The sequence below is a fragment of the Maudiozyma barnettii genome (assembly GCF_903064755.1).
Source record: "Maudiozyma barnettii strain CLIB 1767 genome assembly, contig: KABA2_02, whole genome shotgun sequence".
NCBI lineage: Eukaryota > Fungi > Ascomycota > Saccharomycetes > Saccharomycetales > Saccharomycetaceae > Maudiozyma > Maudiozyma barnettii.
Window position 1 is genome coordinate 711988 of NW_024545239.1, and position 26766 is coordinate 738753.

The 26766-nt window shown below is 33.4% G+C and overlaps 12 protein-coding genes across 12 annotated transcripts; 7 read left to right on the forward strand and 5 right to left on the reverse strand.

Moving 5' to 3' along the window:
* Positions 1 to 627: 627 nt before the first annotated feature.
* On the forward strand, positions 628 to 2019 carry DSE3 (Dse3p; the record flags this gene model as incomplete). Its single annotated transcript, XM_041549003.1, has 1 exon — positions 628 to 2019. The coding sequence occupies one exon, from the start codon at positions 628 to 630 to the stop codon at positions 2017 to 2019; it is 1392 nt and encodes a 463-aa protein (XP_041404937.1).
* A 344-nt stretch (positions 2020 to 2363) lies between these two features.
* On the forward strand, positions 2364 to 2693 carry RBL2 (Rbl2p; the record flags this gene model as incomplete). The annotated part of the gene is made up of 1 exon (XM_041549004.1): positions 2364 to 2693. The coding sequence occupies one exon, from the start codon at positions 2364 to 2366 to the stop codon at positions 2691 to 2693; it is 330 nt and encodes a 109-aa protein (XP_041404938.1).
* A 446-nt stretch (positions 2694 to 3139) lies between these two features.
* On the forward strand, positions 3140 to 4354 carry PNT1 (Pnt1p; the record flags this gene model as incomplete). The annotated part of the gene is made up of 1 exon (XM_041549005.1): positions 3140 to 4354. The coding sequence occupies one exon, from the start codon at positions 3140 to 3142 to the stop codon at positions 4352 to 4354; it is 1215 nt and encodes a 404-aa protein (XP_041404939.1).
* Positions 4355 to 4554: 200 nt separating this feature from the next.
* Positions 4555 to 6810, reverse strand: HRK1 (putative serine/threonine protein kinase HRK1; the record flags this gene model as incomplete). The annotated part of the gene is made up of 1 exon (XM_041549006.1): positions 4555 to 6810. One exon carries the CDS (start codon positions 6808 to 6810, stop codon positions 4555 to 4557), a length of 2256 nt encoding a protein of 751 aa, XP_041404940.1.
* Positions 6811 to 9394: 2584 nt separating this feature from the next.
* Positions 9395 to 11965, reverse strand: VPH1 (H(+)-transporting V0 sector ATPase subunit a; the record flags this gene model as incomplete). Its single annotated transcript, XM_041549007.1, has 1 exon — positions 9395 to 11965. The coding sequence occupies one exon, from the start codon at positions 11963 to 11965 to the stop codon at positions 9395 to 9397; it is 2571 nt and encodes an 856-aa protein (XP_041404941.1).
* A 528-nt stretch (positions 11966 to 12493) lies between these two features.
* On the reverse strand, positions 12494 to 13477 carry FSF1 (Fsf1p; the record flags this gene model as incomplete). The annotated part of the gene is made up of 1 exon (XM_041549008.1): positions 12494 to 13477. One exon carries the CDS (start codon positions 13475 to 13477, stop codon positions 12494 to 12496), a length of 984 nt encoding a protein of 327 aa, XP_041404942.1.
* A 927-nt stretch (positions 13478 to 14404) lies between these two features.
* On the forward strand, positions 14405 to 15811 carry YTM1 (Ytm1p; the record flags this gene model as incomplete). The annotated part of the gene is made up of 1 exon (XM_041549009.1): positions 14405 to 15811. One exon carries the CDS (start codon positions 14405 to 14407, stop codon positions 15809 to 15811), a length of 1407 nt encoding a protein of 468 aa, XP_041404943.1.
* A 519-nt stretch (positions 15812 to 16330) lies between these two features.
* TPO4 (Tpo4p) lies at positions 16331 to 18427 on the reverse strand (the record flags this gene model as incomplete). The annotated part of the gene is made up of 1 exon (XM_041549010.1): positions 16331 to 18427. The coding sequence occupies one exon, from the start codon at positions 18425 to 18427 to the stop codon at positions 16331 to 16333; it is 2097 nt and encodes a 698-aa protein (XP_041404944.1).
* Positions 18428 to 19500: 1073 nt separating this feature from the next.
* On the forward strand, positions 19501 to 20847 carry MOD5 (tRNA dimethylallyltransferase; the record flags this gene model as incomplete). The annotated part of the gene is made up of 1 exon (XM_041549011.1): positions 19501 to 20847. The coding sequence occupies one exon, from the start codon at positions 19501 to 19503 to the stop codon at positions 20845 to 20847; it is 1347 nt and encodes a 448-aa protein (XP_041404945.1).
* Positions 20848 to 20871: 24 nt separating this feature from the next.
* Positions 20872 to 22878, reverse strand: RIM20 (Rim20p; the record flags this gene model as incomplete). Its single annotated transcript, XM_041549012.1, has 1 exon — positions 20872 to 22878. The coding sequence occupies one exon, from the start codon at positions 22876 to 22878 to the stop codon at positions 20872 to 20874; it is 2007 nt and encodes a 668-aa protein (XP_041404946.1).
* Positions 22879 to 23482: 604 nt separating this feature from the next.
* CAF20 (Caf20p) lies at positions 23483 to 23959 on the forward strand (the record flags this gene model as incomplete). Its single annotated transcript, XM_041549013.1, has 1 exon — positions 23483 to 23959. One exon carries the CDS (start codon positions 23483 to 23485, stop codon positions 23957 to 23959), a length of 477 nt encoding a protein of 158 aa, XP_041404947.1.
* Positions 23960 to 24615: 656 nt separating this feature from the next.
* On the forward strand, positions 24616 to 25746 carry SCJ1 (Scj1p; the record flags this gene model as incomplete). Its single annotated transcript, XM_041549014.1, has 1 exon — positions 24616 to 25746. One exon carries the CDS (start codon positions 24616 to 24618, stop codon positions 25744 to 25746), a length of 1131 nt encoding a protein of 376 aa, XP_041404948.1.
* Positions 25747 to 26766: the final 1020 nt, after the last annotated feature.

Genomic DNA, 26766 nt, shown 5'->3' on the forward strand with positions numbered 1-26766 from the left:
GAAAAAGTGAACCAGCCATTTAATCTTAATCAAGTAATTTTCTTCAACCTAGCTTAATGGTAGTGACTCTCTATTGTTATTGTTGACGTTTTTTCATAAAGGTTAGAAAATGCTGGTTTAAATGATCGTTTTGAACACAATTATGAAACTCAACTAGCTAATCTTATTTACTGAGATGTATTAATTCACTATACAAAATGAAGGATACCTTTAGAAAGCAGGGCCATATGGATACATATGTACTGTTTCTTACTGGGCTGCTTCGAGTTAAGCAATTCCATTTCGCAATTATTTGAGGAGACTCTTGTGATTTACAATAATATGGCCAAGACAAGTAAAACCCCTCTCCATTAAATTACCCTCTGTGATAATGGGTCATTCATTGGTCATTGTGATGTTTATCTTGCGATTGATGTCTCCAGATGTTGCATACATATGTAGGTATATATATATAGTAGGTGAATGATATAGAGTAACCTGGTTACTTATACTTCTTATATTTCTTTGTGTCAATTAACCAAGAATAAATATACTAACCAACCAAATACAAAAAATTGTTACAATAATACTAATATATATATATTATTGAACCACGATATAATTCTGAAGACAAATAAAAGAAATATAATGCCTAGAAAGTTTTTAGGTCAAAAAATTGAAAGAGGAGTTGATGTCCTCAGACCACCTTCTCTGACATTAACTGCAGAGGAATTATATAAGATTCCTCCTATTCCAAGTAGTGGCTCTGAAGAGTCCTTGATTTTAAATGATATGAATAATAATAACAATATAATTAACCCACAACAAAAGAAATTGAAAAGATTATCTAAACAATACGGTGGTACTATTTATTTCAAGAAAAGATTAGAATCTGTCCCAGAAATTTTCCTTCATGATTTTAAGAAACGTCAAAATAAAGAACAGGACAAATCAAATCACATTCCTGCTCAATTATTATCCGTTGAAAGAATGCCTGTAATTAAAGAAAACAACCTTAAAAGACAAAATAGTATTCATAATAAAAAGCGTGTATTACAAAGAAACTCTCGACAAGTATCACAAGGTATAGCATATAGATATTGCTCCGAACGTTCACCAACAGCGACATCTAATTCACACAAAATTCAACCTCCAAAAGTTGTTATTCAATCTCCGGAAATGCCACATTCAAGACCAAAGAGGACTAATCAAAAAGGTAATTTGAGTTTATATCATCCAGGGTATAGTAGAAGCACAAATGAAATTCTGTTTGATGAAATATTAGACGCATATTGTGCAGATGATGATAGTCGGTCAATCCCTTCTATTGATGAGGATACTATCCCATTCAATCAAAACAAAACATCTGTTTTGAATTCAGAAATTGAAAGAGTATTGGAACACGTACAAAAAAGGCAAAACATTGTTGAAATGAATAAAAGAATTAAGCCACGGGATGATGACCTGATCGAAGGAGAACCAAATAAAAAAATTGATTCAGATACATCATCATTTGAATCTTGTTTGCATCATGTTAAGCATTTAAGCGATCTTATATCCAGTCATGATGAATCGAATGGAAGTAATTCTGAAGTATGGACAGAGGATGAGGCAGATGTAGTGTCATCTAGCTCCGCAACAGATGGGTATGAAACCGCTCAGGATACATTACCATCTAGTTTAGATATTGCAGATTTGACCATACATGATATTCCAACAGTTTCCTTAGAAAATGGAGTCTCCACACCATTGAATAATACATTAAAAACAATGCATTGTCATAAATTCACAATTGATCCTGTAATATTTGATTTTGATTACGATGATTTTGAATTAACTAATAGCAAATATACCAACGAAGATATAAAAACTGGTAAAATGATTACATATAACCAAATTCCCTCGACACATATAGTTCATTCAAGTATCTCATCTTCAGAAAGTTCCGACATAATTGATGACTTACAAGCTAAGATCGACAGAATATCACTTGTAGACTCAGATAATACCCCAAGTACAACGAGTAGCATCTATTCTTAAACCATATACCTACTTTTAAAACGGTGAATATGTTTATATATCCAGATATATATAAATATATACACCTTTGTTTAATAATAACAACTAATTATCCACCACCAAAATTGATTAACGAGAAATTTTGTAGAATTTACAACGAACGCGCAAAAGAGAGAAATTCGCCTTTAGTTTGGTGTGATTGCTATATAATAATAATAATAATAATAACAAACAAATTAATATCTATATTTTTTACTATGAGCACCGAGCATTTAAATTTAACACCCTTTATATAATTGTGAGAAAGAAATACAATTTGTTAGAATAAAAGGATAGATATCGGTATCAAAAGTTATATTAAAAAAATGGCCCCAACGCAATTAGAGATTAAAGTTAAAGCACTAGAAAGGTTGGTGAAGGAAGAGAGTTATTACCTACAAGAAGCAAAGGATCAAGCTGCTCATGTAGAAAGCTTAAAGAATGATCCTAAAATCGATCCTTATGACTTAAAGAAACAAGTAGAAGTCCTGGAGGATACTCAAAGATTACTTCCAACTTTATACCAAAAGATTCGTGAATTCAAAGATGACCTTTCACAGTTTCTAGCATCTTACAAGGGTATAGAAAAGACAGACCCAGCTAAAGCCGCTTTGGAGAGTGCAGACGCTTTATTAGCTACGGTTGATCAAAAATAAATGAGAAAGTTTGTATTTTCGTATATTTAATATTAATTATAGAAGCATCGAATATTTAAAGTATTCTTGCTGATTATTTCGTTTTACCGACATTAGAATATTTAATAATGGAGCAGAAATATACAGATGTATTCCTGTCTCTGATGGTATTTTGAGATAAATATATAAGTATCATATATGATATAGTTCTGTTGCTATAGAGCAGTCATCGTTTTAATGTATATGCGCATAGATAAATATATGTCTTTTACACATTGTTTTTTTTTGTATGATGTTGATATGTTTCTTGAATTTTAGATATCCAATTAGTTCGCTTAAATATTAATCTATTAGAAAATAGACAAACAATTATAAAAGGTCTAAGTTTTAGGAACCCAAAGGGTATAATTATTAGAAAGTTGTAGTTAGCTGCATATTCCGGCATTCATCCATTATATTGAGAAGATATGTTTCAATTATTATCAAGGAGATGTTTACATTATAAAACATATCCTTCAATTTTTGCACTAGATACAAAACAAACATTCCAACAATCGGCGAAGAATAATAAATTGTTTCACAACTTTAAACAAAAGCTTGAAAACGGCAAAATACTTGTGACATCTGATGAATCAAAGATTGACAGTGATATTAACTCTTCGGATACTTTACCTAGAACATATTCTGTAATTGCATTAGAGAAAGAAAAAATCAACAATTCGAATTCAATTGTACCGAATTGGAGGAAGAGTCCGACATTATGGTTTAGAATAATAAAATCACAAATGAAAATATATAGGGAGGCCATAAAGAATTCCTACAAAGTTCATAAAAAATATAGAAATCAGTCAAGCATCCTATATTCCAATCAACAGCTATTGAAAGATTTAGAGTTCAACCTACTCGATGAACATATCACCAGAACAAACTTCGTTGAAATGTATAGAAAAAATGAATTTTGGAAACTGCCTAGATTCCTAATAATGTTCTTTATATTTGAAGAATTATTCCTAGTAATGGTTTATTTATGGCCAAAATTGGGACTTCGATCAGCTTTATCCGTTGGCGCATACAAGAAAATCACTGAGAGTCATGTATTGCAAGAGAATCTACAGAATAAGTTGTGCGGAACAGTGGGTATCGGTAAGAATATTTCTTCTATTTCCTCTCCATATGATCTCGATATAAAGACATTGAAACAGTTACTAAACCAACTACCGACTAATGAGATTCCAGGTTGGAAAATATCGATATGGAAGACATTCAACGTTAAATCAAAACTTGCAAATCTCGTGGCTGATAAACATGAATATTATGTCGTTGATGATTGGTTACTTTTAAGAAAAATAATGAATTCTGAATCAGGGATCACGACATTTTCTAAACCAGAATTGGTTAATTTGATTGCGGAGAGACAGCTTTATAAGAAAAATGAGGATTTAAACGCTATGGTTAACGATGATGTTGGTCAAAAAATATTATTATGGAGACTAGCCCTTTATTGGAGCTTTAGATTTGATAATGTAAATATTCTATCACCCAAACAAAACTCAAATTTCACAAATAAATGGGGCGTAAATAATGTTTCAATCCTAAATTTCCCTGGAACATTAGCTGAATTCGGTGATAAAGTAGACATATTTGATAAATCCCATTTGACTTATTTGGTAGACGGTAAATAAATATAAATAAAGCATGTAAATAATTAAATATAATTAACCTGTTTCCATCTATACCGTATACTAGGCGTATGTTGAGGAGAAAATGGAATTTTTATTTGAAACATTTACATATGTATAGAAATAATCAAATTGGAAAATATATATATCCATGTAACATTAAATCATATATTAGAATAGTTCATATATAACATTATATGTCATTAAATTTTATAGGTCTTCGAATCCTTCACAATTGTGTGATGGTGACCGTGGGCTCTAATGACGTTGTTTTTGTTGTCCATAGTACAACTTGGAATTTCATCGAACCAAGCATCTTCAAATACTTCATCAAGGGTGGCTCTCTTACTTGGATCAATTTCCAAGATTCTAGACAAAATAGGTCTAGAAGCATGAGGTAATAAACGTAATAATCTATAAGGTCCATGTATTACTCTCTTGTGGGGATGTCCGTTGTGTTGAGTATGTGAAGTAGCAGCAGTTCTAGTAGATGATATAGACTTGTTATCTGGTATAGTCTCATTATGTTGAAGGACTGGGTTTTTGTCATTATTTTCCTTTTCAGCGTGTTGCAGTTGTTGTTTGTTTTCATTATGGTCATCAATCTTAACTTTTTGTGTGATATTGTTGTTGCTCTTGTTATCATTAACTTCTTTAACGGGAGGATTCGTTAGTGTTTGGTTCGTAATATTTTCAATAGTATGTTTGTCAGTACTACCGTTTGATGTATCACCTTTCTTATGTTCATCTTCAGGAACAGTATTTAAATGTTCCTGTTGGTAGTTATTAATAGTAGTATCATTATTTGGAATGTCCTCCTCTTGTGGAGTAGGTAATTGTTTGATGTTTGCAACATCCTTTGAGACATGCTCCTCATTGTTATCATTATTGTTGTTGTCAGTGTCATCATCGTTATGTTGTTTCTCTATATCTTCGCAACCTTCTGGATGACTCGTTCTTTCACGATATCTTCTTCTTTCAGATAACAACTGTTCATGATGTTTAGCTGACTGAGTATAGTCTCTTTCAATGTCATCAGGCATAGAGTACAATTTGAAATTATCATCTGATAATTTAGGAGCTTTCCAAGGGAATCTCTTTAACATCATACAGCAGAAGATTATACCTATCGACCAAACATCTACAGCTTGAGGATCGTAAGATTTCGTGGATGTGATTACTTCTGGAGCCAAATATGGATCACTACCAACAATCCCGTGTGCATTATGAGTTCTTTGTTCATCTTCAAAAGGATATTTGAAGACGACGGCACTACCGAAATCAATAATCTTTAGGATCCCCTGTTCAGTCATACAACAATTATCCAATTTTAAATCTCTGTGAGCGAGACCCATTGAATGTAAGTATCTGACACCTTCACATAATTGTTTCAAACAACAATTGATTTCACCTCTGGACATTTGACCGGTCATTACTACTGCAAAGAAATCTATAGGTAAAAATTCCATAACTTGGAAATATTTAAATTGATTTGAATCGGAGAAGATATCGATAGTCTCTACAATATTTGGATGATGTAAAGATGAACCGATACAAAATTCGGCAGTACATTTTTTAGCATATTGTTTCACAGATTCATTAGCCTTTCTTGGTCTAAATTCCTTGACTGCAAAAGTTGCATTATCAGAGGGTCTCACTAATACTTTTACAGAACCACCTGCACCTGACCCCAAAGTTTTCCCAAGTCTACCATATTTCTGAGCTAAAATAGTATCATCGTGATAAATGTTGATAGTATTAGACAACGATAAAATCGAATCGGAACTTGGAGGTATAGCGGATTGAGTATGGCCATGATGATCATTCGCAGTCATTTGAAAATGAGAATTCAAATTCAACTGAGTTGTTGAATGAGGATGATGATTATTAACTGAGGAACCCTTTTGTGTCTGAGTATGTCTTGACATCGATGGTACGTTTGTAGTAGAACTACTCACCGCACTTCCACCATGTGTACCATGCAAATGATTAGTAGTAGTAGTATTATTATTATTATGACCATGAGTCATTGACATAATTTTAGATGATCTGAAAAATCTTTTCAATTCTACCATTGAGTGAGTTGGTTTAGGTGACATGTGATTATCATGCATATGACCATGGCTTAAATTGTGAGTATGCTGTTGTTGATGGCTATCTTGCATTGAATTCATTATATGAGACGTTGTGGGACTATTCACTAACGAATCTGTTGATTTTTCACTTCTGATTGATTCCAATGAAGGTTTCCTACTCATGAAACTTAAGAATGATTTTGAACTTCTTCTAATAGGTGGTTGAGTCATATGGCTATGGTTATTAACATTACTACTGTTATTATTGATTGAATTTCCTGTTCTATTTGGAGAAGAGCCATTAGAATCCAATTTTTCATTTAAATGAGTCGATGAAGACGAATGATGATGATGACCAAATGGGTTTCTACCTAGAATCGGCATTTTTTTTTCTTATTTTTGTTTCCTATTACTGTTAGTGTCTATTTCTATTAATAATTATCTTAATCTTCTAGTTTTGTATATGGATATGCTCAAAACAATTTCAAAATTACAAAACAAATAATAATAAAAAAAAATGGTTGAATGTGTAATATGGTTGTAATTTTATAGGGGTTAATATAATAATTTAAAACGTCCAAGCAAAAAATAAAATAAAATTAGTATAAATTAGCTTCTTGGATCTGGTTAACTTTCTATCTTTTCTCTTATTTTTTATTATAATATTTTTCTATATATTTTTTTTTCACCACACCACCTCCTTAATATAACAATAATAGTAATATACTGGAAGCTGATAGAGGAAAGAAAAATGAAATTCCAAAGATATTATGTGAGAAGTGCACTAATAATAATAATATTGAATGGTGCGGTTTCTTAATACTGAGAAAATATCTTTTTCGTTGTTCGCGTCGCTCTGTTAATAAAGAAGGGGCACACACACAGAGGGAGAGTAGGGGAAAGAAGGAACTACTAAATCAGTTAATCAATGAATGGATTGAACGATGATGATGATGATGACGATGATTGTTTTCAGTTTTAAACGTTATAACAACTATCTCAACTTTCTTTTTAAACGTATTAGAACTTTGTATAGGTTTTTTATTCAATAAATTATTACACAAGCACGGAGTTTGAGTAATTTTTTACGAATATGTACAAATCAAAATAAAAATTTAGTGTATTTTATTTAGTTTGATCGATTTATTTACTCTCTTTAATGATAAAAACGAATGAAGTAGTTTGAATAATAACAAATCAATTAGTTTAGGTTGTTTATTTCAGAATCAGCAAGAATTAATTGATATAAGATATACAAGGTATATATATATTAGCGCCAAAAAAGAAATATTGTTCGTCTTATTTTATTGAACAAAATCAAAACAAAGTAAATATATACATCTTGCATATGATTGAATAATCTTGTTGCTATTTCGTATCTTTATTTCTTTATATAAGGAATTCTTCAAAAAAGAGAATACAATACAAAACAGTCAATTATTTCTATATATATTTGTTTGGGATGGACAGAGAAAGAGAGAGCCTTATTGAAGCAAGTAATGATGAGTGTTTATTATAATACATTTATACGTAGAAGAATAAGAATACCAAAGAACGGAAGGAAGGTGTCTGACTTAAGAAATAAAAGAATGTTTTGATTGATACATCAAAATAAAAGATAAAAAACCACTCAATGACTTCGCAAAACAACAAATTCAAATATTGCTTATGGAATATCAAAGGGACCTTGAACTAAATTAATTACATGAAAATGAAAAGCTCCTTCCTAAAACTCTGTGATCTTATAATTTCTTGTCCCTTTTCACCACAAACTACTAACAGATATTATTCTCTCTCTCTCTCTCTCTCTCTCTCTCTGTTTTACTTAAATCAAATGAAGTTATAGCTTTCTGATATATATTTCATAACGTTATGTTAGTTTTATTATTGTCACTATCATTATTAACTACTGCTACTACCACCACCAATCTTTGGATCAGACAACGTATATACTACGATATCTTCTGTGTTGCCTTTACACATCCGAGATGTTTTTTTCGTTTTTTGCTTTGATTTTTAGCCGTTGTTTAATTTTATATTCCGCACTTTGTTGCTTCTTCTGCCCCGGTTTCTGTGATGCACTTTTTTCTGTTCTCCATTAAAGACAGCAGTGTAATTGTTCCTAAGAAACAAACTAATAGAAATATCAATTTAGTCAATTAATCAATTAATCAATCCCAGTCCAGTCCAGTAAGCCCATCTAATGGAATACGGGTCGGCTGGTAATTTAATTATACTCAATTAGAAGAACCACCACAAAACGTAGCAGTATGTACACACCTAAAATGGTACTACTACCATGTAGTGCGCCAGCAAGTGCAGTCTGGTAAGATTATTTTGGCAGTATGGTTCTTTTCCTTGATAGTGCAAAAATCTTGATCTGGACTTCCTAAAGGTCTTGCACTAATATTTTTGCTAAAATTCAATTGTAAATCTGATTATCTGCTAACTACTACTATATATTTTCTATTCTACGAGGGTCGCTCCATATACCATATTTTGATAATAAGCAATATCCTTATTTAGTTGGTAAAGATGAACTCTATGTTTTACGTTAAACGTGGATTTCGTAAGAATCCTTTGTTTTCTTACTTTGTAACAATTTGAGTTAGATTTTATAGATATATGCAGATGTGTTTAATCTGTAGTTGTGTAACACGATCTTAATAATTCAATTAAAAGGTTCGCATTTTCGGGGGCGAAAGGTTATCACTCGTAACCATGGTAACGCGATTTCATATATTTGAACGGATGCAAGATCTTTAAAATCGTATGCATAATCTGATATTCTTTTGTTTCTATAACTTGTAACTAATATGTGGTTTATTTTATTTTATTTTATATCTATAGTAGTTGTATATATTAAAGTATAATAGTGTTTTTGTTCCTCTATTTCTTCTTCAATGATGCGGTGTCAAAATTAGATTATATGTAAGAGTGTCTAGATCCTTCACACTAAACAACGATCTTAATCACTAGTGCTTGCATTAATGCTTTCTACGGCAACCTCCATATCATTATAACCAAAGACAAATGGTTCATATGGAATACCATCACCAACGAAAAACTTAGACATCGATTCAACCCAATGTAGACGCAAAGAATGTAACATGGCAGATGTACCTTCCATGACAACCAAAACAGCACATGTTAGGACAAACCACATGGCAAAAAGGAAAAATGTCATTAGAACACCAACGATACCTTTCATATCAAATGAAATTTGAATGGTCATGGTCCATAAGACAGTTGATAGTTGAGCATGAGCTAAGGATAAAGCCCATAGACGTAAGTAAGAGGCAGTGTGGGAGACACAATTCAAACAGAATTCAATGGTATGGATGACTTGATGGATCATAATATCACTGAACTCTTCACCATGATGCCCTTCACCTTCGTCGTCATCAGCACCTTCATATATTTCATCAACTTCTTCATTACTGAATTCACGATCACCATTTTCCTCAGTAGACGCATTATGTTCAATATCGTCAGCAGTTGGTAATGCGATTGCACATTCATCCTTGTGTGTAAACTTGAAATGTAATGGCTTAACTAATAATAACCATGGGATGCAAATTAAAGCAGCAATCAACAAGAAAACTTGAACCTTAGCTTGATGTGGGTATAATTCATCATCAATAGTACCTGGAGCTAAGAACATATTAATTAACATATTCAATAACCCTGGAGCTGCTTTACCATCCTTGATCCAATCCTTAGACCACTTGTAAACAATACAAATAGATAGATAACCAAAGATACCTTGCATGAAAATTAAACCTGGAATGAAATTACCAATGATATCAATCATAGAATCAAAGTATAGATGATTGGCAAGAGAAAACATGTAAGAATAAGACATATGGATGAAACCCATTAGGATAGAAAGTTTCATCTTGTAGGAATTAGAGAATAGTAATGCATTCTCAGTACCGTGCCATGCCCAATCTAAACCAAACGCATAAGTACCAACTGACTTGGCAAATAAGGTTTCACCTTTTTGGAAGTGTTCTGGCCATTCCCAGCCTGACTTGAAAAGGGTCATCGATTTGGAGAAAACATCGTTATATAGGAAACCAGTGTACATTGAGAACAAACCCATCAGTAAGACAATATATCTACCAGTGAAAGCCATATCGAAAATTTCATCCCTCTTCATTCTATTCAATTTCTTTTCGTTTAAGACAAGGACTAAAGCTGCTAAGAACATGATAAAACCATGACCCATATCACCGAACATAATAGCGAACATGAATGGGAAAGTAACAATAGTTGGAAGACCGGCATTGATTTCTCTGTATTGGGCAATACCATAACAGTCGACGATACTTTGGAACCCTGCAGTGAACTTGTTGGTTCTGTGGAAAGTTGGAGGAGTTCTGTTGGTTTCCAGAGATTGAATGATAGATGGGACGTCGATTCCTAATCTAGTGGTCATCTCGGATAAAGCATCTTGTAAACAATCAATTTCGTCAGTTGGAACCCAACCTTCAGCAATCAATGTCTTTCTGTTAGAATCAAAATTGAATTTGTTCAAAGTTTCGAAGGTCAGTTTTTCTTTAGAGACATCTTGGTACCATTTGTTCAATTCATTACCAATAGCATATAATTCGCTCTCTAGGGTTTTGTTTGTAGTGTCAAGAACCTTGTATAAATCATCTAGATTTTGGTTAATTGTACTTAATTGTTGAGATCTAATATGTTCATTGTTATCAATATCATACAAATTAGCATCAAGGGATTCAGCAATCTTTCTAATTCTTTGAATGATAAGATCACCTGGAGAAAAGATAATAAATGCTTCCTTTTGAACAAAATTTTTAGTGACTGAATCATAGAATGGATCAGTTAGTTCTATATGTTTGAAGTATAAATTACCCCTCAATGTTCTCCATAGAATTTGCTCCAAAGTGTTTACTTTATCCTTTGGAATCACACCAGTCACATAATTGACATGAGTTCTGATTGCACTATCATCAGCAAGACCTCTACCCTCACTGATTATACTTTCTCTTCTTAATGAAGCAATAGAAGTTTGAGCAGCATCCTCGGTGGAGAAGAATTCATCACCAGATTGTAGGACTGCCCTGTATTGTTCCAAGTCTGCTCTCTTCAATTGAATTTGGTCTGCAGCGCTCTCCATTTGAATCAATCTCTCTTCGAGCAAAGCTCCGTTTTGAACGTGTTCATCAATGATGGAACTACTGATTGGTAAATGAGGACCATGACTAGCAACATCAGTGCCAGCTTCAGTATCATCGGGGAACATCAAATTTGGGTCTTCAAACAAAGGCACGCCATGCTTCTGTAATAATTTAAAGAAATAACGATGTTGTCTTTGAACGTTATCCAGTCTTCTGATTTCAGCAACGAAAGAACGCTGGAAACTTCTAACTTTGGAATTCAAATCACGGAATTGAACGATACCAAGTTCACCTAATGTATAGACTGCATCACGAGAGATTTCTTGGGGGATGTAGAACTGCAACAGAGACATCTCTGCTGAACGGAAGATAGCTTCCTCCTTTTCGGACATGATGGTTCTTGGTTATAGAATGGATAGCAAATATAAATTATTAATAAAAAAATATGATATAGAAGCAAAAACTTAGGAAGTTTCTTTATTTTAAATCCTCTCAAACTTTATGCTAATGCTCACTGTCCGGTATACTTCGAATTGTTTTTGGTAATTGTTCCCAAATTGAGAAAGAGAAAAAATGGAAAGAAATTTAATAGTAGTTTAATCAACAGATAGTAATAATTCTATATATATATTCAACTTCCAAGAAGTGACAACGGCTGCATCGAATAAATAACTGAACCATCTATGACTTCAGTGTACTATTAGTTCATCACATTTCTCTCTGCCTTCCCTCTTTGTCACTAAGGATGCCGTAATAACAAAAAGGCAGCCAAACTACAAATTTTTCTCATTTTTTGCAGCCAAAAAATTGAAGTTAAAAAACGTTTTACCTATAAAGGGTCCTAGTCGTACTCAGTGATAACTTATACCATATTAATCTTTATCAATTAACAATACGATATTATTTATTCTATACACTTTTTAAATACCTCTATTGAAATATACCTTGGTGACTGGCTTACCATCTCTATCCTTAGCTCTGTGAAATTCAGGTTCAAGTTTATTGACATGGATACTTTGTCTCTGCGGGAAGACACCAAGAGCAGCTGGAAGAACGGCAAATGAGGTAACAGCAATAATACCGATGTTAACGGCAGTTTGAATACCCATGGATTTATTCTTTAATAAGCCCTTTTGAAGTTTGACTAGAAGTAGTGGTGGGATAACCATGATTGGCGTAGCATTAATGATCCGGCTTAAAGCAGTTTCACCTACGGCGATCAATGCAGCTTTCTTAGAATTACCAATAACGTCACCATTTTCATCAGATACAGCAATACCTTTACGAATTTCATTACCTCTCATTAAGAACACATTCACAATACCAGCAGAAACCACGGCTGCGAATGGAACTAGTCTCCCTAGAATCAATCTTGTGTTTGCAGAGATGTTTGTCAATTTGGGAACCAGCCCATTCAAACCCATAGCAACACCACAGGATGCAATAACAGCAGCAGAATAATTTGTCACTAATTGAGTAGTAGTCAATCTATGTGATTTGTTAGCATTGGCAGAATTAACAGCAACGTTCAGCGATTGGTTAGCCCATTGCCAGAAGATGGTCCCCGCCGTACCTAGACCAGGTGTTAGCATACCTGCAGTAACCACTAGATTGGACAAAACACAACATGACATACGAAATGGTAGTAAGACAGTCTCTCCTGTATCTGGGTGCACCGTCGAATCCAATTGTTTCTTAGCCTTCCAGAAAGCTGGAGTAGGTGCTTCGATCTCATGATTACGGTAAGCTTCGATGACTTGACGTGCAGCATCTAAATCTTTCGATGTAGTTAATAGCATTGATGGATCAGATATTTCCGCACAATGACGAATTCTACCCCAATATGTTGATAGATCATAACGAGACTCTGGGAGCGGTCTTGGCCCTGGAACTGAAGATGCCATTTTTTTTTCCTTGTATTTCTAATTAAGATAATCAATAAATACCAATGAGTTATAATATTCCTGTATTACAACAAATAACTGAATAAAACGAAATTAAAAGATGTGAAAAGTGATATATTCACTAAAAAATTCTCACGATTAGTTTTAATCTGATATGTTCATCTATATATATCTATATATATGTGTGTATGACTCGAATAAAATTGAAATTTCAGAATGAACGATCGGAAATTTCACCGCGCGCGATGACCACCAATAACGAAATTACATTATGTATAGTGGAAGATATGCACCGGTAACGGTGTTTACAGTTCCAATATGATGACATAATGTCCAATGGAATCGTTGGTGGATATTGAATTGTATAGAGTTCAACATATATATGTGTATATATACATTGAGCAAGTTCGTTGGAGTACTATTAGTCTATTTATATTAGAAAAAGATAGAACTTTGTGGTAAAGTAAAAACTGTCTTGTAATTAATGAAGATATAACTAACTATTAGTTGAAGTCTAGTAAAATCTTGTAAAAAACAGCCAACCGATATATGATTTTGATACGACCACATGTAATTGTGACAATGGTACTATATATATTACGGGTATCTCTCTTTTGATTTATAGATTTGGTAAACATCCCATCAAACTTGTTCACGTCACATATATTAATATTTCACTCTAATATAAAATGACAAAAATTCCATCAGTACGTTCGATCATTTTTCTTCAGACGGTGAAAGCTGCGAAAAATTTTCAAAGTGAGGCGAAACAGAATTTTGAAAAATTTCAAAGCTCATCTCATCTCTAGATTTTCAAAGGCTATAGAACAGTTGATATTTTCATTTCATAAATATCACATATAAACGAATATTTTATGGGAATATAATCTTCATTCGAAAGTCCACAGTACAGTATCCCAATCCAGAATGTCAGACGGCAAGTCCCAAATTAAAATCAGATTCTTCACCCGTGAAAAGGATGAATCCTTACAGGTTCAGGACACTCCTATGTACGTCCCAATCCAATTGAAAAGATATGGTCTGTCTGAAATTGTCAACCATCTGTTATCTACGGAACGTTCCGATGAAGATGTAGCCACTACTCCATTTGATTTTTTGATTGATGGTCAATTATTACGTTCTTCTCTAGACGATTATTTAGTAAAGAATGGTCTATCTTCTGAAGTTTCCTTAGATATTGAGTATACCAGAGCAGTTCTTCCACCTTCTTATCTATCTAGTTTTAGTAACGAGGATTGGATCAGTTCCATCGATGTTACCTCCGGTATTGAGGTTCCACAAAGATCCATTATTACTGGTTCTTACGACGGGATTGTGCGAACTTGGAATCTAAGTGGTCAAGTAGAGAAGATGTATAGTGGTCATTCCGCTCCTATTAGAGCTGTCAAGTTTTTGTCCAATACTAGAATTGTGTCAGCAGGTAACGATCGTACTTTACGTATATGGAAGACCAAGAATTCCCCAGTTGGTGCCACTAACAATCACGAGGATATGGATGATGAATTGGCTGTTGAGGAAGGTAAAACACTAGCTATCCTAGAAGGTCATGGTGCTCCAGTTGTCTCTTTAGATGTGTCTAATGAAACATCTAGGATCATTTCCGCTTCATATGATAAATCTATTGGTCTTTGGTCTACAGATTATAAAGCCATGAATGCAGTAGATTCTATGGAAGAATTAACCAAATCAACAAACAACAAAGTATCTACAGCAGCCAAAAAGAGAAGAAAGTTGGCTCTAAAGGATGGTTCCATTAGAAGAAGAGCACCATTATCACTACTAGAATCTCATACAGCCCCAGTGGAACAAGCAATTTTTGACCGTAATGATAATACAGTAGGTTATTCCGTATCTCAGGATCACACTATTAAGACCTGGGATCTTGTCACTGCTCGTTGTGTCGACACTAAGACTACATCTTACTCATTATTGAGTATTGCACAATTAAGTTCTTTAGGGCTATTAGCTTGTGGTTCCAGTGCTAGACACATTACATTGCATGATCCTCGTGCCGACTCCAGTTCTTCTAAGATTACTCAACAACAATTAATTGGCCACAAGAACTTTGTAGTCTCTTTGGATACTTGTCCTGAAAACGAGTACATGTTATGTTCTGGTTCTCATGACGGTACTGTCAAGGTATGGGATGTGAGATCTACAGCCCCAATGTATACTATCACAAGGGAAGATGGTGAGACTAAAGATAAGGTCTTTGCTGTTAAATGGGCTGAAAAGGTTGGTATCATCAGTGGTGGTGAGGACAAAAAAGTACAAATAAATAAAGGTGATAACATCTTCAAGAGTGAACAATAACTATGAATATTGATAAAATGATTTTATACTCTGTTCTTTTCTCTCTTTATTTTATGTAATTATATATGGTCATAACAAAATAATAAATTTTAAGATATTTTCAAAAATGCAAAGTTACTAAAAGACGACTAAACTTGAAAAAATAAACAGAACTACGGAAAAATAAGTAGTCAAGAAATTACCTGATACATCTCTAAATATTACCAAAGGACCAAATGTACATACTGAGAATTGTTGTAATTGTTAAGAACTACTTAAAATACAGGATCTGTATTAATACTATACTAAAATAATAATTATATAATTTATATGTATCTAAAATAAAACTGAAATCGAGAAAAAATTAAGTGGTATTAAGGACAGTTTTTTTTATAATGTCCGATGAAATGATTAATGAATAGTATTAATATTATATGGTATATGTGTAAAACCAACAACAATGAATGTTGTAAGTGTAATTTTCAATGCATTTATGGATCTGCTTGTGAATGCGTGTGTGTGTGTGTAATCATAGAACCCTTATACTATTCTAGAAGAAAGTTCCGATTGCTCAATCTGAGAATCTTCTAGATCTTGATCCTGGTTCACATTAGCATATATACTTTCTGGTCTCACACGATCCACAGTAGAATCATTGTCCTGGTTATCTCCTTTGTGTAAACTTCGGTGCTCTAAGTTTGTACCGTTGTCTAATTGAGAATGTTTACTCTTTCTTGAAAGAGTTCTATTGATATTCAAAGGTGCTTGATGAGCATCATAATAGCCACTGTGAGAATCTGTTCTAGATAATTCTGTTTCCATAGTTTGTAAAGTAGCCAATTTAGTCAAATCTAAATCACCAGTGACATCCTCACTAGATCCACCTTGAGCTTGTTCAGCTTCACGTAACATTGCAGCATAACCGAAGACAGATTTATTTCTTAATCTTTCACCCCATCTTTCAAAGATCCATGGGATTGGTAACATTGCAATACAAATGAAAGCAAATAAAGTAGAAGCCCATTTAATTTGCATCTTTTCATACATTTGAACAGTAAACAATGGAAATACGGATGAAGTGACATATCTTAACATATTGTTAGCAGCCATACATGATGCAACACATAATGGTGGATATGAAGCAGAGAAGTACATGATACAACTGAAAAAGATTAAAATCAAACCAAAACCAAATGGAACACCGGCAGCAACAGGAGCCATCCAATGAACATCATGTCTTGCGGTCCAAGCTTGCCAGAACAAAGCAATAGGTAATGCTAAAGAACCAATCTTACAAGCCAATAGGAAGTCCTCTGGACAAACAGGTTTCAATTTCCCAGTCTCTGGATCACGATGACCTCTGTATGGTGTAGTACGTAATGAAGTAGGATTTTCTAATTCTGGAGTTCCATCAGGAGCCTTTGGAAACAAATATTTTCTATCAATATATAAATAGAAAATACAACCAATCCAAAGACCTATACCGATCCCTAAGAAAGGTAAACCTGAAATACCTAGATCCATATGATAAACACCACGGAAGATAACTGGATAAGCTTCAAAGAAAGCAAATAACACAGCAAAGATAAATGCAATATAAATTGAAAAGACAAGGACAATAGGTTCAACAACCAACATCTTTAAAGGTCTTAAGACGGTAATTGTCATGGTAATCTTTAAAAATTGTTTTTGATCCTCTTTTGAAAATTGTTTTAATTTTAAATTTCTCTTTTTAGCTCTTGTTCTAAGGATAACACCTTTATGAGTTTCTGGCATCACTAAAATAAATGGGAAGATTAAACCTGCAGCAAACAATTGAATCCATTGACTCCATCTCCAACCTTGTGATTCAACTGCAAACCCAGAAATAATTGGTGACATGACAGGACCCATAAATGGAGCTACACAGAAAAATGTCATTGCAGTGGAGACTTCATCAACATCAAAGATATCCATAATGGTACCTGAAGCAATAGATAAAGCAGGGGAAGCAAACACACCAGAAAAGAATCTACATGGTAAGACGATTCTCATATGGCCATTAGATAAACCAACACCCATTGTAAATAAACATGATAAAGGTAAAGAAGTCAAATAAATAATCTTACGACCAAACACTTCACTTAAAGGAGCCCCTATAACGGTTGATAACCCTAATAAATAAAATGTTAGACCTGCTAAACCTAAAGTTTGTGATATATGGTATCGTATTTCAAATTCTGGAACAGATGCAACATATAATGATGAACCCATGGTAACCACAAGACATAACATCGCAGCTGTCATCGTTGCGGTCCATTTTTTCCATAGAGGCCAATTATGAGGATTATCCATATCAGCAGGACCATCCCATTCTAAATCTTTTGGATCAATCGCATCTTCTTCTTCTTCGCCCACTTGTTGCTTTTCTGCGATTGGAGTAGAAATTGAATTAGAGTCCGAACTTTGATTTGATAAAGAATCAGCGGTTGATGTTTCAGAGATACTATTATGACCATCATTTATAATATTAGTATCTATCTTAGTCATGGTGTTATCACTAGAGTTAATATCAACCTCACTAGAAATATTATCTAAAGCACCAGACGTCTCATTATGAGGATTGTCATCTATTTTATTTTCATTTACAGTAGACATAACTAATATTAATTATGATTATTGATTTTCGTTTTATTTTTAATTCAGAACAAACTAACAATATCATAATCCAAATGGAAGAGCAGAAAGAAAAAACCTGTCAAATCAAATGAATATTTTAACTAATCGATTACACATTCTCTTATATATATATTTGCTTACACAATCATTCAACCCATTCCATCTGTCGTAAATTTATTATTAATAAATTCATTGTCAACAAAATAAAATGTTGATTAATTAATGTAGGTAAACCTAAAATAACGAGCCCTCTTCTTTCCCTGTGCTTCTGCCCCCCATATTGACTACTGCAGAACATAAATAAATAAATAAATAAATAAAAACCCTGTACAATAAATGATTCTTCACTATAATATTTATTACATACACACACAAAAACACACCATAAGTTGAATTATAATTATAATCACCAGACAGACAGGTCAGAAACACAACAACAGGAGTCCTACCTTCTACTTTATGATAGCTCTAATGACTATTATTATTATTATTATTAATATTATTTGAATAATATTAAACCAATGAGAAAGAAGAACATTCCTTCCTACTCATTATTCTGCGTAAATCAATTGAGAAAAAAGAGACACAATTTACTATGATTATTATTATTCAACATCGGGGATACCACGCAGGGTCCGGTACTTGTAAGCGAAATATTTCATTCCACTTCGGTTATAACTAGCTTTACTTCCGGCATATTCACATGGTGACTATGCCGCCCCTTTCACTCTCCGCGCTGTTTTTTTTAGAAATTTTTTGTCTTTTCGGATTTTACGCGATGGGCCGTGACTAATGATATCATGATGCACGATGTCACTATTTGTCAAACATTGAATCATAGCAATGGGGGGGGGGGCGACACATCGAAGAACAAAATATATATTTTTTATTGATTGAAAGAAAATAGGCGAAAAAAAAAATATAATTAAAGTGAAACTTACTACTACGCATTATTATGTCATAAGCTCATCTCATCGACATACATAAAAACAAAAATAAAAAAAGGTAATACATATTCAAATAAGGTGGATGAATATATAGATGTATATTGAATGTTAGGTCGTACATTATACAATAATACATTAACAGCAATGAAACAGAAAGTTATCGTTATAGCAGGGACTACAGGTGTAGGGAAATCTCAATTAGCTGTAGAACTAGCTACACGTTATAATGGTGAAATTATTAATAGTGATACAATGCAAGTATATCGTGATATTCCCATAGTATCGAATAAACATCCGATGGTAGAAAGAAATGGGATACCTCATCATGTAATGGATTTTCTACCTTGGGATAAAGAATATTATTTACATCAATTTGAAATTGATGCGCGCCGTGCCATCGATGATATCATCTCTAGAGGTAAATTACCAATTATTGTTGGTGGTACTCATTACTATTTGCAATTTTTATTTGATAAATATATTAATACTGCTACTACCAAGAATGATGATGATGACGTTAATCATTTAGAAACCAATTCGATTAGAGAAGTCGCTGAATCTGAACAAATCATATTGGATAGTAAAGATAAAAATAAAATATTTAATACTTTACAAGAAATTGATCCGAAGATTGCATCAAGATATCATCCAAATGATGAACGTCGTGTACGTCGTATGCTTGAAATATATTTCACAACAGGGAACCGACCCAGTGAGTTGTTCGCAGCTCAAACTAAACAATTGAGATATGATACTTTATTCCTATGGTTATATAGTGACCCTGTCGCATTAGATATTAGATTGGATTCACGTGTGGATGATATGGTTAAAGCAGGAGCTTTAGCTGAAATCGATCAATTATACAATTTCTATCTATCTCAACCGGAACATAACGATCATGGTGGTGTTTGGCAAGTCATTGGTTTTAAAGAATTCTTACCATGGTTGAAAGATGGAAAACGTAACGAAAAATTATGGAATGAAGGCGTTGATATGATGAAATTACATACACGTCAATATGCACGTAGACAAATTAAATGGATTCAAAAAATGTTAATTCCGGATATTGGAGGTGACATATTTGTATTGGATGCGACGGATTTAACACAATGGCATCAAGTAGTAGGAGATCGGGCTTCGGATATAACTTCAATTTTTTTAAATATTAAAAAAAATGATGACATAAATAAAATTCGTGCGCCAAAGGAATTAATGCATTTGATCTCTGATGAACAAACCGTAGGGAAGAAAAGAGGTATATCTAATGAGGATTGCCAACATTTTACGTGTGAAATTTGTAAAGATCATGATGGCAATGGATTGGTCGCAATTGGTTCAAAACAATGGGCAACTCATTTGAAGAGTCGTAGACATAAAGGGAATTTAACAAGAGGTAGTAAGAAAGCGGCATATGAGAAATGGAAATTGACTCAACAAAATAATACGCAATAAAAAGATAAATACATATGTATGTAATTAAATAGTCAACAATTGCGTATCCAATGTTCGTTTAGCAACTTTACGTTCATCGCTAAATTGTTCTGTCTCTGCTAGCAACATATTCGTAGAAGTAACTAGGTCATTATAAAATTGAGTTCCATTGTTGATACTCTCTCGTACTTGTCTTAATAATCCCATCGAATAATTAAACTCTTCGTTGTACAAATCTTTTGCAGTAAGACGTTTCATCGACCCCTCTGACTTAGACCTCGTCGAGTAAATTTCTAATTGTTCAAATAGCTTTTCATTGATTTGTTTTTCCTCATAGACCCTTGAAAGATCTTTCTGAAATATAGTTAAATGTTCTTGAAACTGAGTCTCCAATTTGCTTTGATCAACAACTTCACCATTAGATCGGTATGCTTTGATCATCTTCAATAATACTGTATTTGTTGTCATCTTTTCTCGAGTTTTCATTAAAAATATATCTCTACTTTTTTCTACATCACCTATTTCTTTCATTAATGGATCTTCATTCTTCTTGCTCATTGATGTCTTCAAATAATCATTTTCGTTGGTCGTTAATAGATCACGATCAATCATATCAAGTACTTCTCTAGTTTCATTATCTGTTTTATGCCCCTGTTCAAGATATTCTTTTATCTGGCTTAATTTGGAATATAGCTCACAATTGACTTCATTTGACACTGGTAAAGTCCAACGCAATGAACCATGAGTGGCACGTAATGTCGCATCACTTTCAGCCTCGTCCTCTAAGGTTTGTTTCATTAGTGAAAGTTTGCTGTTAATGGATTCATACACAGAAATTAAATTGTTTAAGGAAGCTTCAAGACTAGTAATATCTTTCATTTCTATAAGTACCACAGTTAAATTTCTGGAATTTTCAACATTCGTCCTTTTATCTTCTAATTGTTTGTTCAAAGTTTGAATTGGCTGAATTATACGCTCCATAACGTATTGCGTTTGTCTTTCACTATAAGCATTACAAGTATCGATCAATTCTAATGGTAATAAAGTCTTGAAATATCGAATGCCAGACCATTGCTGTATTCCGTCATTCATAACTTTGTAAAAATCTAATAATTCAATCATATTTATCGGCTTTACCATTTGAGGTACCGTTTCAGGTACAACTTGTAAATATATAAAATCATTATCCTTCGCAGTATCCTTTAATAACACTCTAACTATTTCAATAAATTGTTTTGCTGTATCTAAGTTGCAAGTAGATAACAAGTCGACACAATGAGACAAAATTCTAACCATCTCACCCCATTTTTGAGCTTCTTGTAAAACTAATGACATTCGATAATATGTGACAGCTTCAAAATATTTAATTTTCCCCTTGATATGGTCAATCCAATGAGAATTAATGAGGGGACTTCTATTTGCAGAAAATAATGTCTTATCGTAGAATACCCTTACTTGAGATGATAATTTAGCAAGCATCGAGTCTTTAATATTTTCTTTTTTCATTGCCTTCAACCAAAAACATTCCATGCCTTGCGCTAGCATTAAATGCCATAATGCATCTGCAGTGTCCTTATCCACAGCAGCAGTATGTTGATTTTGTTGTGATACATCATGAAATAGAGTTGCTGCGGTTTGATAATATTTGTATTTAGTATTCAAGTTGTCCAGGGATATATCGATTCCACGAGCTAACAAACTGTACATAGAACCTAGAGTATATATAACATTAGATATCTCCCATTCTAAAGACTTGAGTTCTTTAGTATTTGATTTCGTAGAGAGAGTTTGACACCATGCAAATGAAATTTGGTCATCTGGGAATTTCTTCTGCAGTTGAATCAATACAGAATAGTATTTGTATAACAATTCCAATTGCGACAACGAAATATTAGTGTTCGAGGCAACATCATCTCTTAATTGTGATATCTCGTTCAAATCAATTCGAAATGTATCGGATGTTTGGTAAAATGTTGAATCAATGAGTTCACTAAGTTTTTCACCTAGATTAAATTGAAATGTCCTCTTGAAAGGTATTCCTAGTAACTCCATTATTTATTCATTTCTGATGGATTTAATGTTAGCAATTTGAATATAATATATGCCTAGTACTGAATTCATGAAATGTATACTTCAACTTCATTCATTTGATTATAGAACAGTTAAAATACCCCTTTAGTCATGTGATCTGAAATTCCAACAAGCCGGGTAGCCTTGATTTTCTACCTTTATCACGACGCAAAAAACTTTTTCGAATTGAAAAAAAAAAGTTTCGCAAAAATTTTTCGGTTTTGAATAATTGTATGCGTTTTGTCTGCGTTTGGTGATAATGCTAACAAGTTCTGTCTGTTTTAATGAAATATTGAAAGAGCGTCGGTGAAACCATTGATTGAATGGCGGACACTGAAGGTTACTAGAGTTTCATCAACCTTAGAGAGTAAGTTTGATGAGTGATTCTAAGCGGCAAACCCGCTTCTATGTCTTTATATGCATCATTAGATTCATGAATGAACTTGCTAACTTTATTAAAATCATCTCATGTGTATATTTACCTTTGTAGTTTTAATATTTTCTATTGTATTTTTTCTATTCTTAATCAAAATTAAAAGTTAATTGGAGATCCTTACGCTAATAAGAAAGAACCAATCAGGACAAGATGCCATCTTATACTATCGAAGAACTAATTCAATTGAAACCAAGTGAGACTTTAAGTGTCAATTTTGATGCTGTCGAATTCAACGCAATCATCGAAAAGGTCAAGCAAGTTCAAGCTTTGAAGGAAGAAGAGTACAATGCCACCCATCATGGCCATTTCAACCGTAGAAGATCTTCCCATTTACACCATGGTAAGCCAAAGGTGAAGCAACACAAACCAAAGGTCACTACTGATGAAAATGGGTGGTCCACTTTTGAACCTAAGACTAATGAAGAAGGTGACAGTGAAAATAACTCTGATAGTGCCACCACTCCTTTTACACCTACCATCTCTAAGGAAACTGTTAAGGTTAAACCAAACAATAGACACATCTCTTCAAGTAGACCTGCTGACAATAGTGATATCATTACCGACAAACAAGTCCATGGTTTCAACACCTTTGCTGCTTTGGTAAGTGATGATGAGGACGATGAGTAAATAGTATAACTATTATGTGTAGTCATTTTTAGTCAATATTTTTTTTTTGTATAAATGGAACCGCCAACAATAGATAAACGTTTCAACTATTATATGAATAGTAATTATGCTTTCGATTACATTGTAAGATATAGATTTATATTATTGAGAGCGCAAGGGACTAACAATTACGAGAATGAATGATCTAAAAATTTACCGATGTCATAATTTAAAACAACCTCGGTTCCCAGAGATTTAATGCATCATTGAATAATTTATTTACTATGTAGGTGTATATCGAGCATATTTAATATATATTACTGAAACTTGTTAACTCATCTTTATATCATATGATTTACATACCTGCCTCTTTGTTTGTCGTATAGTATTTACATTTTTTTATTTTTTTCTGACAGCCTGTCTCTTCACTATGCAATATCTGTTTTTCACTCTTACGTACACGTAAATGTTACGCGGTGGCACGTCTGACCACATCAACATGTATATATACATGTAAAGATAATGATCAATTAATTTACTAGGTAGATTCTGAGATTATATAATTACAAATATATCGTTGTGTTGTGAGATCATAAATATTCCTATTTTTGAATTATTTAGTTAGAGGAAAAGCTACATCATACGCAAAGAAGAAAAATAGAAGGAGATAAGTTACCATGCGGTCTGCTCTTTTTATACTAATACCATTATTAACTTGTTTACCATTTTTGGTGTTAGCACAAGATTATTACAAAATTCTAGGTGTCTCGAGAGGTGCTTCTGAAAAAGATATCAAGTCAGCCTATAGACAACTCTCTAAAAAATATCATCCAGATAAAAACCCTAATGATGAAAAAGCCCATAACCAATTCATTGAAATCGGTGAAGCCTATGAAGTATTGAGCGATCCAGAAAGACGTAAGATCTTTGATCAATTCGGTGCTGAAGGTGTAAAGAATGGTGCTGGTGGTGCTGGTGGCGGACCCGGTGGCCAACCTTTCCATGACCCATTCGATATATTTGAAAAGATGTTCCATGGCCAAGAAGGTGGGAATCCATTTGGTGGTGCAAGAGGTGGGAAACAACGTGGACAAAACATGGTTGCTCGTGAACAAATATCATTAAAACATTATTATTCTGGTAGCGAGATTGATTTTACTTTTTCAATGAACGATTTCTGTGATTTCTGTCATGGTAGTGGATCACAAGACGGGAAGGTTACTAAATGTAAAACTTGTCAAGGTCGTGGTGTTACTATTCAGGTGATCCAAATGGGGTTTATGTCACAACAAATTCAACAAGTGTGTCCACATTGTGGTGGTACCGGTGAAGTTGTGAAGAATGCATGTAAGACATGCCATGGACATAAAGTGATGAAAAAGAACAAGCCATTCCATGTTAGTGTCCCAGCAGGGGCACCAAGGAAGTACGTTACTGTGAAAAAGGGTGAAGCAGAGAAAAGCCCTGATTTTGAAGCAGGTGATTTAATATTTGAATTCAATGAAAAATCTGTGGATAATATGGGTTATAGGAGACGTGGTGATGACTTATATAGAACCGAAGTGATCTCTATAGAAGAAGCTTTGAAGGGTAATTGGGAAAGAAAGATAGCGTTCTTAGATGAGAAAAAGACCGTTGTATTAAAACGTAAAGCAAATGAAATTATACATAATGGTGAAACTGAAAGAATTAAAGGATTCGGTATGCCATTATTAAGCAAGAAGGGCCAATTTGGTGATTTACTAGTGGAGTATATTGTTTTAATACCCCAAACACTTAAAAATTCTAGGATAAAAGATGAATTATGAGGGCATACATATATATATATTTATAGACTTTATAATTTTAAGAAAAAAGTAATAAGAAAGTAAAAATAAATGTAAAACGAAAAATGACCAACTGTATCAGATTTTTTAAAAAGGGCGAGCAAGAAGAGAAAAGTCTTCCCACTCTGTATCAACAGCTGGAGATACATCGTTTTTTTGTGAAAATTGTTCTATCATGCATCGTTAAAGATTGAAATGGAATCGACGACACAGTATTTATCGGGCATCTAAAAGAACTCAAAATATTGAGGGAATAATGATGAGTGACGCCAATAAATGACACATGAAACGATCGATGATCCCATACTATCTTTTAATATTTACATTAACAAAACAACTTCAACGCATGTTTATTTTGAAATCCTTTGTTGTTAAACTCTCTTATATAAGAAATTCGAGTCGAAAACTGAAAAAAAATTTTCTTGAAAAGTCGCAGACATTTTCCTTTTCTGGCGAGGAATGGATCAGTCTACACAACGTACACAATGATATACTTATCGATGCAGTATATTTTGTTAGGGCTTTGCTTCTTCACAGTGCAAATTTTTCTTTTTCCTTTGGCTTCAGTTGGCGAGGAAATGCAACGCGACGAACTTCTTTCCCACATACAAAATATTATCAGGATATATAAAGAGAACAAATTTCAATATATTTCTTCATGAGATAAGTTTATATGTTCTTCATATTATTTTGTGTTCCTTCTTACCCTTTTTTGCTAAAAAAGGTCAAAACTGACCCTTCCGGATTACCAAGCAAAGACATTTATACCTCTGTATGTCCACAAAGCACAAATGGCCGGAAGTAGAACAAACCTACTTCTGTTATATGAGAATATAAAAGAACCTCTCCTGGCAATATAATCCTGATTTTACCCGCCGCCAGTCCCTTCAGACATCTATCCGGACGTCATTATGGAGACGACTACAGGCGATATGTGATATCTGGTTCGCTCTGGGAGTATATCCTAACATATTTATTGAATTATGTTTTTATATAGTTTAC